This window comes from Phyllobates terribilis, unplaced genomic scaffold, assembly GCF_046119375.1.
Source record: "Phyllobates terribilis strain yellow unplaced genomic scaffold, ASM4611937v1 Scaffold_2__4_contigs__length_985480577, whole genome shotgun sequence".
NCBI lineage: Eukaryota > Metazoa > Chordata > Amphibia > Anura > Dendrobatidae > Phyllobates > Phyllobates terribilis.
The window spans coordinates 144,843,311-144,860,221 of NW_027362762.1; the positions used below are offsets into that span (position 1 = coordinate 144,843,311).

Sequence of the window (16,911 nt, forward strand, 5' to 3'; positions counted from 1 at the left end):
CGTGTCACACGGATGACATACGAATGTCACCCGTGTCTGACATTTTGCGGACCATGTATCTGCAAAAAAAATTGAGATGTCAGCGTCTGGAGAACATGGACACATAGTCCATGGAACATTGACATGTGCACAGACCCATAGATCTGAATGGGTTTGCGTGTGTCAGTGTCTCCGGTACATGTGGAAACTGTCACTATACGTACCGGACACACTGATGTGTGAAAGAGCCCTTAAAGTAAGTTCAGCAAACTGTTACAAAAATCTATCTACAATTACAAATCACAAATCTTAATATGAATTGTATTTGTTACTTTCTGCATGGAGCTATTATTTAGTCACTGTATGTTGGAATTATATGAGCGCTGTATGGTGGTGGACTCTGTAGACATTGTGTGGCACTGTGACTTTGGCACTATACAGTCTATTATTTTGCAGTGTATGCTTAGGGCGGTACTGTAGAGCATTGCTATATAAGCATATGTATGAAAGTTTCAGCTTTCCCACTGTTATGTGGTCACCTTCCTGTATGGCGTTAAATAGACACTATACCACACTATATAGTTTTGGAAGAGGACTATCTATCTATCTATCTATCTATCTATCTATCTATCTATCTATCTATCTATCTATTATATATATATATATATATATATATATATATATATATATATATAAATATAAATTTGACATTGCAGGTTTTTTTAAGGCCCCTTTAAGGTTCATTATGTTCCACCTTTAAATATAATATGCAGATTCACTACAAATCACAGCTTTTCAATTAATTTATGAACAAGTCCAGTGACTTCATTGGTATGTGAAGTGCAGGAGCCACAAGTGGAGAAGAAAAACACATTACTCATTTCTCCAATACCCCACAGAAAAAAAAAACACTTATAGTTCTGTGCAGTTCTGAAACAGGGGTTCTGGTGTCCTAAAGAAAGCAAAAAGTACAATACATGTCACTAGATATCATCCATTTACATGAAAAAAGCAGGATGGGAACGAGTGACAGTCCTGCAGCCAGACGGCTTCCTGTACTTGTTCTGATCTGTAGGTTGAAGTGGGCAGAGTGCCAGTCAACACCCCTTTAAGCCTATCCTGGCAGGCAATTCATACCCAAGGACATGAAGTCACAGCATGCAGTCAGCGGGGGGCGAGACGCAGAAAAAATGTTAATGGGGAGGGGAATATAAAGGATAAAACAATAAGAGGAAGAATGGTAAAGTGAACAAAAATGAGTAGAGATGAAGAAGTGAGAGGATATGTAAAATAAAGAATAATAATAATAAAAAATATATATGTATAAATATATATTAGGCAAAAATGGGCTGCCATCAGTCAGGAGAGGAGCTGTGTGGGGGGAATATTATGGAGAGTAGCTGTGCTAGTGCAGTGAAGTTAACGGAGTTCATCAGCTATGAACTCCACTCACCTTATTCCTGTCACCGCGAGGCTCTGATGCTGCGCTATCACGCGCAGCTCAGTGTCTCTGCTGGATGCCAGGCTGAATGGTCGCTTCATGCAACCATTCAGCAAGGCATCTAGATGTACCAGAGCTAGACTCGTCACGGGACAAATGGATTATCTTCTCGTCAGACAGGTGAGAAATATGGTGATTTATTATTTTCCTTTTTCCATAATAAATGGGTAAAAGAGGGGGGGTGTTTATTTCAAATAAAGGTGTCAGTGTCTTTATTTCTATTAAAGTACTTTATTCTGGATATGTATTATTTACAATTTGACTATGGGGTTAGTAATGGGGGTGTCTTATAGACGCCTCTCCATTACTAACCCCTGGGTTTGATGTCAGCAGCCATACAAAGCTCACATCAACCCTAATACTACTACCCCATTTGCCACCGCACCTGGGCAAGTGGTAAGATCAGAGGCTAAGCGCCGGAATTTTCTCATTTTATGGATGCGCCATTTCTGGGGTGGCTGAGAGCTGATGTTCTTAGTCTGGGAGTGGCCAATATCCATGACTCCTTCCTAGGCTATAATTATCAGCCCGCAACTGTCTACCTAGCCTTTGTTGGTTATTAATTAGGGGGTAACCCCCACATCATTTCTTTTGGCGCTATAAACATGAGCCCCAGCTGTCGGCTTTTCCTCAGCTGGTTATTAAAATTTCGAGGGACCCCATTTTTTTCTTTAATTTATTTTATTATTAGCTAAAAAAGTGAACATTAAACTACACACGCACTGCACTAATTATATGTGTCACTGACATCTTTATATCTATCTATTCTATGTATGGTATATACAGTATCTATTCTATTCTGACGGGTCACAATTTAAATGAATTTACTGTATTTGGCTAATGAAATGTCGGATTTTTTAAGAGACAGGAGAATAAAAATCAGACAACACTTGCATTGTCTGAGTGCCGTGAGATTTTTTTTCTCGCACCCATTGACTTACATTGGTGAGTCTCATCTGATATACGCGGCCACTCGCAGCATGCTGCGATTTTTTTGTCAGTCTGATCTGAGCTGATGAGCAGGGACTCATAGAATAACATTAGTCAGAGTGCAATCCGATTTTTATCGCATTGCACTAATCCGTTTTTCTCCATCTTTTATCGCCCCCGCTCCCACCAGTCTTCAGCAGGTTGTGTTTGCTGGGCCATCCAGAAGTCACTACTCAATGAGCTAGCCCTTGTGCTAGACCTCATAGACTTCCATTGAGAGATTGTGACCGTTACCTCTGACTTCCGATCAGTCAGAAGTTGCGGTCACAAGATGGCGTTGTGGGACCGGAGCAGCGCCGATAAAAGATTATGATGGCGGTGTGTAAGTATAAGACTAGGGTCAGGGAACTTAGATGAGTAGTACCACTCCAGAGCTGAAAAAAACAAAAGCTGGAAAGGTGCTTTTTTTATATATACAGTACAGACCAAAAGTTTGGACACACCTTCTCATTTAAAGATTTTTCTGTATTTTCATGACTATGAAAATTGTACATTCACACTGAAGGCATCAAAACTATGAATTAACACATGTGGAATTATATACTTAACAAAAAAGTGTGAAACAACTGAAAATATGTCTTATATTCTAGGTTCTTCAAAGTAGCCATCCTTCAGTACATCGCGAACTACCGGCAAGTGAAGAGAAGGAGAGCGGGGGCCGTCAGAAGGTAAGTATATATTTATTTTTTATTTTACAGTTTTCTATGGTACCCAGGTCCGGAGGAGAGTCTCCTCTTCTCTAGACCTGGTTACCATCCGCACAATGGAACGCATGGAATGCGCATCTACATATACAGTGATGCAGAATCCATGCGATCTAATGCAAGTCAATGGCGGCAAAAACGCAGCACTTCCGCAAAATAATTGGTAGTGCTGCATTTTTTTCTGCAATGATAATCCACAGCGGAAATTTCCGCAGCATGTGCACAGCACATGCGGATTATCATTGGGGAACATGGCAGGCCTTCTACCAAGCGTTTTTAAGCGTTTTTGCAGCGTTTTTGCCGCTGCGGAAACGCTTAAAAAACGCATCGTGGGCACACAGCCTTAGTCTTGTAAATTGTAATTCCTGCAGATGTATAAAAACGGAGGACATTTGAGATGAAAAAGCATCCAATTATCCATATTTGTATATAGTTTTGAGAGCCTGGGCAGCTTGGTGGATTCGTGGTTAGCACAGTGGCTCAGTGGTTAGCACTGTTTCCTTGCAGCGCTGCGTTCCTGGCTTCAAATCCCACCAAGGATAACATCTGTAAGGAGTTTGTATGTTCTCTCCGTGTTTGTGTGGGTTTCCTCCGGGTTCTCCGGTTTCCTCCCACACTCCAAAGACATACTGATAGGGAATATAGATTGTAAGCCCCAATGGGGACAGTGATGATTGTATCTGTACAGTGCTGTGGAATTAATGGTGCTATATAATCGAGTAAAATAAATAAACCTAACATTATGGAAACCAAATTGTCCTCTTTACAATACATGAGGACATTCTGGCCTTATTTAATGTCCGTCATTGGACACATCCATTTCATTCATAAGTTCTGATTTTCTGTGGAACTCCAAATACTTGTGTGAACACAACCTAAGATCGCTGGGCTTTGTAATAATTGATGGAAAGCTGCAAAAATGACCTCGTTTAGATGTATGGAACAGATTTTTAGTTGTAGGTGTTAAAGACTGCAACAAATCTGACACTCTGAATATACTCTTAGGCCACGGCCTCACTATCAGTATTTGGTCAGTATTCGGTCCATATTTTTTCTCAGGAGTGGGAGCCAAAACCAGGTAAGGAACAATCAGAGAAAAGGTATAATAGAAACAAGTCACCAATTCTGCATTTATCACCCACTCCTGGTTTTAGCTCCCACTCCTGAGAAAAAATACCGACCGAATACTGATAGTGGGGCCGTGGCCTTAAACTAAATTTGTGGCTATTCACAGCATTGCTTGGGGATATTCTCTGATTTCAGGGCTGGGCCAAGGGCAAGGCAGAGTAGGCAGCTGCCTAGTACCCTATTGAAGTAAAGCCCAATTTATGAATCACAAAAACCCTTTTGGATATCCAACCTGCTGATGGCACCAAAGGAGCGTTCCAGTTGTTGGACCTTAGACAGACAGACATGTCTCCATGAAGACAGTTGTACAATTTGGAGAAGCATTATGTGAACTGGTCCTAACCCAAATAACTACCATTTAGAGCTGATGATTACTGATGTAGGGTTCAATCACCGTGATATGACATATCGACTGGAGCTTTTCTTAATAATACCATGGTCCATAGTATAGAAATGGCACATGGAAATGGTTAATTGCTTAAGAATGCAGTCATCAGCATCAAAAATCAGCACACAGCTTATAATTGAGTAATCATGTTCTGTCTAGAAAAAAAAAGAAAAGAGTCTGATCAAACATCAACCAGCTGTGGAAGGAAACACATTTCAGCAGAATGTCCCTTTAAATGCAGTCTTTTCTTATACCAGCCATTTCTTTATGCAAATCTGATTCTCAAGAAAAATGGAAGAACATATGGAAATAATGAGAAGGAAAGAAATAGGCGTACAGAGAAACTGATTAAAACCACACATGGCAGAGCTGCTATTTTTGTCACTGGGGTTCTGGGGACCCCGAGGTAACAGAAAGAAAATAACCGTGTGATATGTCTCCTGTATATAACTGTGTGATATGTCTCCTGTATATAACCGTGTGATATGTCTCCTGTATATAACCGTGTGATATGTCTACTGTATATAATCATGTCATATGTCTCCTGTATATAATTGTGTCATATGTCTACTGTATATAACCGTGTCATATGTGTCCTGTATATAATCGTGTGATATGTCTCCTGTATATAATCGTGTCATATGTCTACTATATATAACCGTGTCATATGTCTACTGTATATAATCGTGATATGTCTACTGTATATAACCGTGTCATATGTGTCCTGTATATAATCATGTCGTATGTCTACTGAATATAACCGTGTCATATGTCTCCTGTATATAACCGTGTCATATGTCTCCTGTATATAATCGTGTCATATGTCTACTGTATATAACCGTGTCATATGTGTCCTGTATATAACCGTGTCATATGTGTCCTGTATATAATCATGTCGTATGTCTACTGAATATAACCGTGTCATTTGTCTACTGAATATAATCGTGTCATATGTGTCCTGTATATAATCGTGTCATATGTCTCCTGTATATAATCGTGTCATATGTCTACTGTATATAACCGTGTCATATGTCTCCTGTATATAATCGTGTCATATGTCTACTATATATAACCGTGTCACATGTCTACTGTATATAATCGTGATATGTCTACTGTATATAATCGTGTCATATGTGTCCTGTATATAACCGTGTCATATGTGTCCTGTATATAATCATGTCGTATGTCTACTGAATATAACCGTGTCATTCGTCTACTGAATATAACCGTGTCATATGTGTCCTGTATATAATCGTGTCATATGTCTCCTGTATATAATCGTGTCATATGTCTTCTATATATAACCGTGTCATATGTCTACTGTATATAATCGTGATATGTCTACTGTATATAATCGTGTCATATGTGTCCTGTATATAATCGTGTCATATGTGTCCTGTATATAACCGTGTCATATGTGTCCTGTATATAATCATGTCGTATGTCTACTGAATATAACCGTGTCATATGTCTACTGTATATAACCGTGTCATATGTCTACTGTATACTCATTACCAAATCTGAAAGTGTCTCTTGCCGTCTGCCATGCATACAAGACATTAATCATGGACTCCTTGCCAATAAAAGATTTGGTGTGTACACAATTCATTACTCAAACTTCCTTCAAGTGTTTGCTCACCTTTAGTGACCCTGCCCAAATGTAGAGAATTACTTACAGAGCAACTCCCTAGTGCAGTTCTCTTATTGGCATTACTCCACTTAGCCATAGGTGCATTACTATGATAATTATATTTAAAGGGGTTGTCCTCTCCCCGTCCTCCCAGCTGCTTAATTGACAGCTCAGATCAGTGGCTTTGGTCCACCACAGGTCTGCACTCTGCGCTCTATGACACGGCCAATTGGCGCAGCTTTGCCTCTGTAGCATCAGAGGAGCTCAGTGGGACCTAAGATGGCTTAGATCGGTCGCTAACGGTGTGCTGCACTGATCTGGCCACTTTCAGAGCAGTGCTTACAAGCTCTATTGGAAAGCTAGGTAAGTACTGTTCATGTCTTGCCATTGCTGCTAGATTGCAGAGGTGGCTGGTAACCTGGGCAATGCACAGTAAACAATAAAGTAAAAAATCACTTTCTTTCTTGAGAAATGAGGGGATTTTTAATAACAAGTAAATTGCAAAGTTGCTTGTTGTTACAAGCACTTTGCAATTTTACTCATTTAAGATGATGAGACTAACCCTTTAAGGCCTCCGGTTAAGGATAAATGCACATGCAAAGGAAAATCTGCCTCAAATCCAAAGCAAAATCCACAACTGCATTGTTCTCCTCTTTGCAGTACAGCCATCATTAATCGGAGTAGCATATTTACAGGTCAAGTAAGGGTGGAAGAAAAGCACCTCTTTTTTTCCCCCTAAAACAGTGAGGAGCCTGATATTGTAACTCCGTCCTATTAACAGGAATGGGGTTAACCTGCGATACAAGGCACTACCCATAAACATGAGTGGGGTTGTTTCCAGAACAAACAGTGAGCTCATTTCTTTTCATTTCATACAACCCTTTTAAAGGAAATCTGTCACCAAGTTTCCGCTGCCCTATCTGAGAGCAGTATGATGTAGGTGCAGAGACCCTGATTCCTGCAATGTGTCTTTTTACTGGATTACTGGTGTAGTTTTAATAAAATCATTGCTTTATCTGCTACAGATCTATCAGTTCACTGAATGCTGAGCTCTGTATAACCCCACCCACACCGCTGATTGACAGCTTTCTGCCTATGCACAGTGTACACAGAAATCTGCCAATCAGTGGTAAGGGTGATATTACAAAGAGTTCATGAATACATAGGACTACCAGGCAGCAGGTTTAATATCTCTCTAATGATAATCTCTATCTACTTTGAGGTCTGTGATGTACAGGCCAGAGGCTGGTCTCCTAACCTGAACTCAACAGCCTCCTACCTTTAAAGCGGTCAAGTCTGGTCAGGAGACCCCCTGCTGGTCTGTGCATCGATTTCTGTACTTAAGCTGTGAAACAGGGATGTGTAAATTCAGACTAAAATATTGTTATATCAAACTACAGCAAGCAGCCCAGTAAGTGATAAAGCTCTTGAAATCAGGGTCTCTGCCCCTACATCATGCTGCTCTCAGATTAGGTACCAAGAACCTGGTCATGCATTCCTTGTAAGTTACCTGTTCCTAACATGCACATTTAGCTTGTATATGCAAGATATTTCAGTGGTGCAAGGGAGATAAGTCTCATCCGGTCATCTGTGATGCCACCTATCTCCTAGAAAGACGAGACCGCTTGTCAAGAGATTTGGTGGTCACGCCAAGTCTTCTTCCAATGCCAGAACGGGAATCCTCTGCAGTCTTTTATCTGCTCCTTACACAATTAATTAATTTTGCAGGGAAATAGCTGTTTCAGCCGCAAAAAGCGTGGGCCGTTACAAGTATCCATGCGAAACAGACGTTTCCCTGAGAAATTAAGTGATTTTATAAAGAGTAGACCTCAGTTTGGGCCTTGTGTGTGACCACAGCCTGGTGGAAAATCTACTGTCTCGTATTGCGCTGGCCAGACCCCTTCTATAAAATACACTACCAAAAATCTAAGTAGAGTCGCATTACATTAGAAGAATATTTTTTAGATCAATACAAACCTAGAGCAATATTATCCGCAACAAGGTGCTGAATTCGGCTCTATAGTGCACATATTGTTACGGCTTACATTTCTCTGTCCATCACTGGTGGAGATCAGCGGTATAACAATATGAATGAAGCTTGTCTTGTCTTTCAGGACAAACAAAAGTTAATATAGTCACTCGGTGCATAAATAGTCTGCATATTGTCAGCAGCACATTCCCTGTTCACACTGGAAGATGTGCTGCCAACAACGATAATTTTGGAGGCCAATTAACTGGTCAAAAAAAAAGTGTTCTTACAAAAGCTCATTTGGCAAATAATCAACTCATGTACAAGGACCTACTGTGGTGGCCAAAAGTATTGGCACCCCTGCAATTCTGTCAGATAATACTCAGTTTCTTCCTGAAAATGATTGCAATCACAAATTCTTTGGTATTATTATCTTCATTTAATTTGTCTTCAATGAAAAAACACAAAATGAATTGTCCTAAAGCCAAATTGGATATAATTCCACACCAAACCTAAAAAAGGGGGTGGACAAAAGTATTGGCACTGTTTGAAAAATCATGTGATGCTTCTCTAATTCGTGTAATTAGCAGCACCTGTAACTTACCTGTGGCACCTAACAGGTGTTGGCAATAGCTAAATCACACTTGCAGCCAGTTAACATGGATTAAAGTTGACTCAACCTCTGTCCTGTGTCCTTGTGTGTACTGCATTGAGCATGGAGAAAAGAAAGAAGACCAAAGAACTGTCTGAGGACTTGAGAAACCAAATTGTGAGGAAGCATGAGCAATCTCAAGGCTACAAGTCCATCTCCAAAGACCTGAATGTTCCTGTGTCTTCCGTGAGCAGTGTCATCAAGAAGTTTAAAGCCCATGGCACTGTGGCTAACCTCCCTAGATGTGGATGGAAAAGAAAAATTGACGAGAGATTTCAACGCAAGATTGTGCGGATGGTGGATAAAGAACCTCGACTAACATCCAAACAAGTTCAAGCTGCCCTGCAGTCCGAGGGTACAACAGTGTCAACCCGTACTATCCGTCGGCGTCTGAATGAAAAGGGACTGTATGGTAGGATACCCAGGAAGACCCCACTTCTTACCCCGAGACATAAAAAAGCTAGGCTGGAGTTTGCCAAAACTTACCTGAGAAAGCCTAAAACGTTTTGGAAGAATGTTCTCTGGTCAGATGAGACAAAAGTAGAGCTTTTTCGGAAAAAGCATCAACATAGAGTGTACAGGAAAAAAAAGAGGCATTCAAAGAAAAGAACACGGTCCCTACAGTCAAACATGGCGGAGGTTCCCTGATGTTTTGGGGTTGCTTTGCTGCCTCTGGCACTGGACTGCTTGACCGTGTGCATGGCATTATGAAGTCTGAAGACTACCAACAAATTTTGCAGCATAATGTAGGGCCCAGTGTGAGAAAGCTGGGTCTCCCTCAGGGGTCATGGGTCTTCCAGCAGGACAATGACCCAAAACACGCTTCCAAAAGCACTATAAAATGGTTTGAGAGAAAGCACTGGAGACTTCTAAGGTGGCCAGCAATGAGTCCAGACCTGAATCCCATAGAACACCTGTGGAGAGATCTCAAAATGGCAGTTTGGAGAAGGCACCCTTCAAATATCAGGGACCTGGAGCAGTTTGCCAAAGAAGAATGGTCTACAATTCCAGCAGAGCATTGTAAGAAACTCATTGATGGTTACCGGAAGCGGTTGTTCGCAGTTATTTTGGCTAAAGGTTGTGCAACCAAGTATTAGGCTGAGGGTGCCAATACTTTTCTCTGGCCCATTTTTGGAGTTTTGTGTGAAATGATAAATGATTTGATTTTTGCTTCATTCTCTTTTGTGTTTTTTCCTTGCAAGCAAATTAAATGAAGAGAATAATACCAAAGAATTTGTGATTGCAATCATTTTCAGGAAGAAACTGAGTATTATCTGACAGAATTGCAGGGGTGCCAATACTTTTGGCCACCACTGTATCTGCTCAACACAATGTGAATAAAAAGAATTAGATAAACTGAACTTCGGCGGGATCAGCCGACTATCTAATGTGTATAACGTAGGGATGAGTGGACCCGTGGAAATTCGGGTTCTGGTTCCTGACCGAACTTTAGTCCAAAATTCGGATCTGGTACCAGAATTGTACTCGAACTTGAACCTGAAACCGAACCCCATTGAAATGAATGGAGACCTGAACTTCGGAGCTGGAAAATCTTTCTTCCCTCTCTCTTCTCTTTCTCTCTCTCTCGACTTCCAGGAGATGTCGGAGTTCAGCATCGGACACTAGGTGTTTAGTATAAACCCCAAACTTTACAGTTCGAGTTCGTTCATCTCTAGCAATAGAGGCCTCCAAAGCCTATACTGAGAAATGATGAATCCTGTTGAATTTTAGCAGCCGATCGTTTTGTTCTGTTGGGGGATAAGAGGGGTCCGGCAGTGGCTCTCTCATACAGAAAACAAGAACACTTTGTCGAGTTGAGCGTTCCGATGTATGATGTAGTCAGGGGACATAGCTGATAGTTGAATGATTGACCTGCCAGACCACGCCAGCGTTTGCTGGAGCAAATCGGAGGTCTCTCTTCAATGTAAGTCTATGAGAGCCTTCTTCTGGCCTTGTTCTGGCTCTCATAGACTTGCACTGAGAGATTGAGATGTAACTTCTGATTTCTGCCAGCCAGAAGTTGCAGTCACAAGATGGGGCTGAAAAAACCCCACTGGAGAGGTGCTTTAAATAGGAGGAGGGAGAGGAGAGGAGGACCTACACATGCACTTCTATGGGACCTACACATGCACTTCTATGAAGCCTCACTGACTCTGTGACTAAGTGAAAGCTCCATAGTTGTTAAGAATGGCTTCCGTAGTTTAGCTACTTCCTGGACTAAGGTCAAAGAGTCAAAGCATAAATGACTGACACAGGAAGAAAAGCCTGAGACCGAACGCTTTATCTTTGGTCATTATTTTTAGGAGTCTAACTGTAAGGGACATACAGAATTAAGTTACTCAGGACGTTGGGAGCCTCAAAACGTCCTCATACAGGTAGTCAGGAACATTTCTCTCCTCCCTCAGGAGTGCCCAAGAGTATGTTTCCTGATTATTATTATTAATATTATTACAAAGATAATTACATGTTGAGGTTCATAGGAATGAGCCACTGCACCCATGGGTGCGGCTGACTTCAGGGAATAATACAATATCTCTTGTGTAAAACATGCAGACGTTGGCATCGCCTCCCTCTGACATGATCTACCTATGCCTTCATGCAGGCGCTGACGCTGACATTCTGTAGTACATGGCCGGAGGGAAGAGTAGTCACTCAGTCACCTTTACACAGTTACTGTCACTCATGTTCATGTTATCTGAGGGCAAAAAAGTTACTTATATGAAGTAAACGCAACAATCCATTGCTGTTTCCATTCATATGTGTTTGACCTCAAACTGCCTCCATGACACCAGACGACATATTTTCTGCTCGACATCTAAATAATTTGCATTTTTCAGGCTATAAGATGCATCTGACTTAAGGACGCACCCAATTAAATAGTATACCAACTTCCCAGGTGATCTAAGGAAATAGAGGAGTTAATGTCACTAACTTGGGTCCTTCAATAGAATAATAGTAATAGTACGGATACTCTTCACCCTTCAAATGGTTATTATAATCACAAAGGGTTAAAATTGCAAAGTACTTGTAAAAACAAGCAATTTTTCAATTTACTTGTTAGTCAAAAATACTTTCCGTTCTCAAGAATGAAGATCTTTTTAATTTTATTGTTTACTCCTCATTGCCAAGGTTACCGGCCACCGCTGCAGTATATCAGCAGTGGCCGATCTTCTAGGTAAGTTCTTTTCTACGGAGCTTGTAAAAGCTGTTTTGAAGCTGGCGGGTATCACTGGAAAGTGCTGTTAGTTCCAGATGCACTCAGCTTCAGTACCCCTAATCTCCTTCGATGCCTCAGAGGATAAGCTGCCTCTCCTTGCAGTGTTCGAAGGTGCAAAGTCCAGGCCATTAGCGAACCCATGCCACTAGTCCAAACTGTCAAGTGGGACGCACCGCTCCCAGCAAGCAGGAAGCCGGAAGGCAGGGGAGCAGTGTGCTCCTGAAGATCAATGGCGAAACAACCCCTTTAAGAGAAGTTGTTGTGGTGAGGTGTTAGCTAATCTCTGAGAGTATTCTAATGAGTATATACTAAGGATATACCCTGCAGCTCCATTTATATGTATACCCTTGAGTTGTATATAGTGTCTTCATAGCTCTATGCAACAAACAATTTTGGTCATGTGCTGTAGTCAACTCCCTAGGGAGAGATGAAGGGCAGCCATTTCTCCCTCCTCTCAGTACGTACACCACATTAGCAGGCTTGTCTCCCTCACACCCCCTCCATTTTAATCTTGTCCTTGTCCTGTGTTTAGCATGCCCCGGAGTTCAAGGCTTCTCCCCTCACTTGAAGCCACAGGGAGATGCTTGATTGGAGAGGAGTTACTGTATGAGTATAAGTGTGTGCCGCCCCAGGCAAGCAGGAAGAACCAATGTTGGGAGGAAAGCCTCGGAAAGCTCAAGGCTTATGTGCCAAACTAGGCCGAAGCCTGGAGAACAGGGGGTGAAGAAAGCTCATGTCAGAATCACCAACCCACACAAACTTCTACTGTAAAGTGTCGTCTCGTGCTGAAAAGGGGCAGAGGAAGCTGCTAGTCCAGCATGAGAAAGATGGAGGTCGTCAGAAGCCCTCTCAAGACCCAGGCACTCAATACCACAGGGCCCAAGCTCATCACATAATTATTAAGAAAAGTGCTATATGTGTCCTCTGTCCATTCCTTGAGAACCAACCACCCAGGCAACCCACTGTGGGCTATAAAGACGCCTGGGCTTTTTAGCAAGATTTTTTCTTAAGAAACTGCAGAAATACTGTCTGAGAGATTAGACAAGATCCATTATTATTTATATTTTTAAATTAATTGGGTAAGCTCAGCCATTAATCTACCACAGAACTCATAGGCACTGTCACTGGTATTTTGCCTCCTTTCTGGTGTCACCAATAGTATTCCGCAAGAGGATATAATGCTCATCACATCAAACAGCAATAATCAACTTATCTGATCCATATTGCTCGTATTGGAATACGATGCAGATTTTCCACTGGCCAAAAATGCAGCGCCCTGGTGAACATACTCTAAGTGGAGTGTGGTTGGGTAGACAGGTAGTGGTTGAGTAGTCAGCAGTGCCTTCAACTTGCTCCTCTTCCCCACCATAGACATTGCAGTTGAGTTCTGGATCATAACCTAAAGCTGTTAGCAAAAGGTTTACTTTTTTGTGTCTAACAATAAATGTAGTCCATGTAAACCCCTTCCCCTTAAACACGAGGGCTTGTTCACATGGAGTTTTTTTTCTGGGAACTTTTCTGGCAGAAAAATCCACATCCAAAAATTCTTAAAATACACTTTTTTTGCACTATTTTTGTGTATTAGGCCACATTTCAATGATGAGCTTTTGGTGAGTTTTTGATGTTGCAGATTTTTTGCACAATTTTTGCACCCATTAAGTAAAATAGGTTACTTGCAATTTTTTGAAAATCCGCAGCATAAAAACCTCACCAAAAACTCATTGTGGGAACATAGCCTTAGGAGTTTTTTCTACTTCAGTTAATGTCAGAAGTTAAATTTGAAGCTTTTTTTTCCATGCTGAAAAAGTCATGTGGTTAAATAAAAAACAGCACCATGTGCACTGTAGGTGAATTTTACCAAAGAAATTAATCAGAAGCTCATTCAAAGAGCATTTCAAGCATTTTTAACTTTGATTAAAAAGCAGAAGATGTTCTAAATTCCCTGTAAAAAAAGAAGACTCTGTGTGAACATGTCCTAATATATCTCCTAAACTTGAATGTCTCTTAGTGCCATAGCTTTTACTTTCCAGTTATAACATTTCCATCACTTATTTGTAACATTGTATTTACAAGATTTGTAACAATTCATAAAACTGCATACTCACACAGAGAAGCCATTTCCTTGGGCAGGTCAGTGGGGAAATTCCGAAAGAAGTTCCCATTGGCTAGCATTTCAAAAGGTGGGGAGCTCCGCATCCCTCCGCTAAAGGCAAAAGGGTAAACAGAAGGAGGAAAGCCATTGACGTGACCAAGTGGAGCACCAGATCCGCAGAGACGCTCTTTGCTACTGTTTGCCATGATTTTATTGTATCTCAGTAGCTTTAAAAAGTTTAACTCCAAGAAGATCCACCTTAAACAACCAGGTCTTCTCTAGTTATTCTGCAATAAATCCATCCTGGGCATTCGTGTGTACTGATGGAGGATCCTAAACTTGCGCTGTAAACTTTCACATTTCTTCCTGAAAAACAGGATCAATAAATCAGTGTTATTTTGAATCCATCTCTTGAAGATTTGCATTCGCTTCTGTTCAGTAGCGACTATGGCCATTCTGCTGTCACATATAGCAATCATGAACTAGTAAAGTTTTTTACACCTATCCATTAAGTCATAAACCATAATCATCTACTGAGCTGTCACTGGCCGTGAATCATCACCCAAACGAAAACTACAACATATAATACACAGGACATGTTGGTTTTATACAGTCTCACTTCATATATTGTAGCTTGCATGAAATATTGACATTATACTGTATTAATTTTGTCTTTTGTCTGCCATCCGCCACCTTTATGTACTATAGGTCACTTTCAGACGTTCATATGTCAAGTGACCAGTATATCATTAATCAATAAATAAATGTAATAGGGAATAGGGCTACATTTTGCCATAATGTCCATTGGTAGCTCAGCTCCTTACTTAATTACTCATTTATATAGAGTCATTAATTCCACAGCACTTTACATACATTATCATCACTGTCCCCATTGGGGCTCACAATCTAGATTGCCTATCAGTATGTCTTTGGAGTGTGGGAGGAAACCGGAGAACCCGGAGGAAACCCACACAAATTCCTTGCAGATGTTATCTTTAGTGGGATATGAACCAAGAACTCCGATGCTGCAAAGTAACAGTGCTAACCACTGAACCACCATGATGCCAAGTTAGCCTTCCTCCAAGAGGGAGCAAACTGGCTCTCTACTGCCACCTATTGGAGTTAGTCTGTCCCTTTATAGAGCCTGGCCACACAACAGGATATTAAATCAAACCACAGCCTTCTCATAAAGAAAAACACACCCTTCTGCAGAAAGCTGTTTAGGGGTTCTTGACTCACCAGTGAAGGGCGCTGGATGAGGGGACTAGTGGGTACTGTTTGTCCTTATGCAGACCACAAAGCTGACTAACTATCTTAAGTCAAATGGTAAGGCTTGTCAAAGGGTGACATTCTTTTTCTTGGAGGAAAGTTAATTTGCATGTCCTTTTTGTAAGGGAACAAAGAGCGTCTAAAAGCTGCAAAATAAGTCAATCTGGTCTTTTTTCTGATAGTAAATGGAATCGGTCACCAGGTTTCTACTAGCCCATCTGAGAGCAGCATGATGTAGGGGCAGAGACCCTGATTCCAATGATTTATCACTTCCTGGGCTACTTGCTATCATTTTGATACAATCACTGTTTTATCTGCTGCAAGTCTATCAGTTCTCTGAATGCTGAGCTCTGTATAACCCCGCCCACACCACTGATTGGCAGCTGTCTGTGTACACTGTGCATAGGCAGAAAGCTGCCGATCAGTTGTGGGGGCGGGGTTATACAGAGCTCATGAATATGGAGGACTACATGGCAGCAGGTTTACTAGTCCTCTAGTGATAATCTCCAGCTGATAAAACAGTGATTTCATCAAACCTATAGCAAGAAGCCCGGTAAGTGACACATCGCTGGAATCAGGGTCTCTGTCTCTACATTAGGCTGCTTTCAGATTAGGTGGCAAAAATCTGGTGACAGATTCCCTTTAAAGGTATCTATCTAATGGAGCCTTAAAACAACTCAGTAACTGCTTGGTGGTGGTGGCCCCTTGACAATTGTATCGTTAGCCCTAGTGTCATTTTGTTGTAGCAAAATAGCAAAAATCACTTTTTTGGACAAGTGGACAAGGTTGGCCTGGCAGAAGAGGGCAAAGATAAGATAAAAATTGAAATGACTAAATACTCAAAGTTAGAAGTGGTGCCTCAAATCACATTTGCTCGGACTCATTTCTAAGAAAGCCTGGTGGGGATAGCAAAATTCTGCCTTTTCATCCGAAGTTCCAAATAATGGAACCAGAAGAGGGCGCCATACAGGAGTTAGGAACCTCTCTGCGGGTAAGAAGCCATTGCACGGTGACATAATGCACACCACGGCTGTATATGTTCACCTGGAAAATCTCCTGCAGAATAGTAATGGAGGGTACAGTGTACTCAGGCAAAAAGTTTGTTACTTTAAATTTTACTGGTAGAAGAGTTGACTTTAGTGGTTACTTTGTATCCAAAGGAAAGTACATAAAGTTCCAATGTGTGCAGCCGCCTGTAATTGTTTCTTATTAAGCAAATGTACACTACTTTAATCTATGGCACATGTTACTGTTTGTCACAACTATCCCGATTCCAGCTGAGCTTTAATAAAGTATTCCTGTTAGTTAAAGGGGTCATCTAGAGAGCAAATAACAAATGATATTGTATTTTTAAGTTTTGGTTAAACTCTAAAACCCTACGTCCATGTGCAC

The 16,911-nt window shown here is 41.1% G+C and overlaps 1 protein-coding gene across 2 annotated transcripts in view; it reads right to left on the reverse strand.

Moving 5' to 3' along the window:
• The window catches only part of RARG (retinoic acid receptor gamma), a 216,394-nt gene that overhangs the window by 139,570 nt on the left and 59,913 nt on the right, over nt 1-16,911 (reverse strand). For both annotated transcript variants that reach the window (XM_073662939.1, XM_073662940.1), the window contains exon 2: nt 14,264-14,616. In XM_073662939.1, coding sequence (XP_073519040.1) covers nt 14,264-14,456 — 193 coding nt within the window. In that variant the 5' untranslated portion in view covers nt 14,457-14,616. The remainder of the gene's footprint in view (nt 1-14,263; nt 14,617-16,911) is intronic.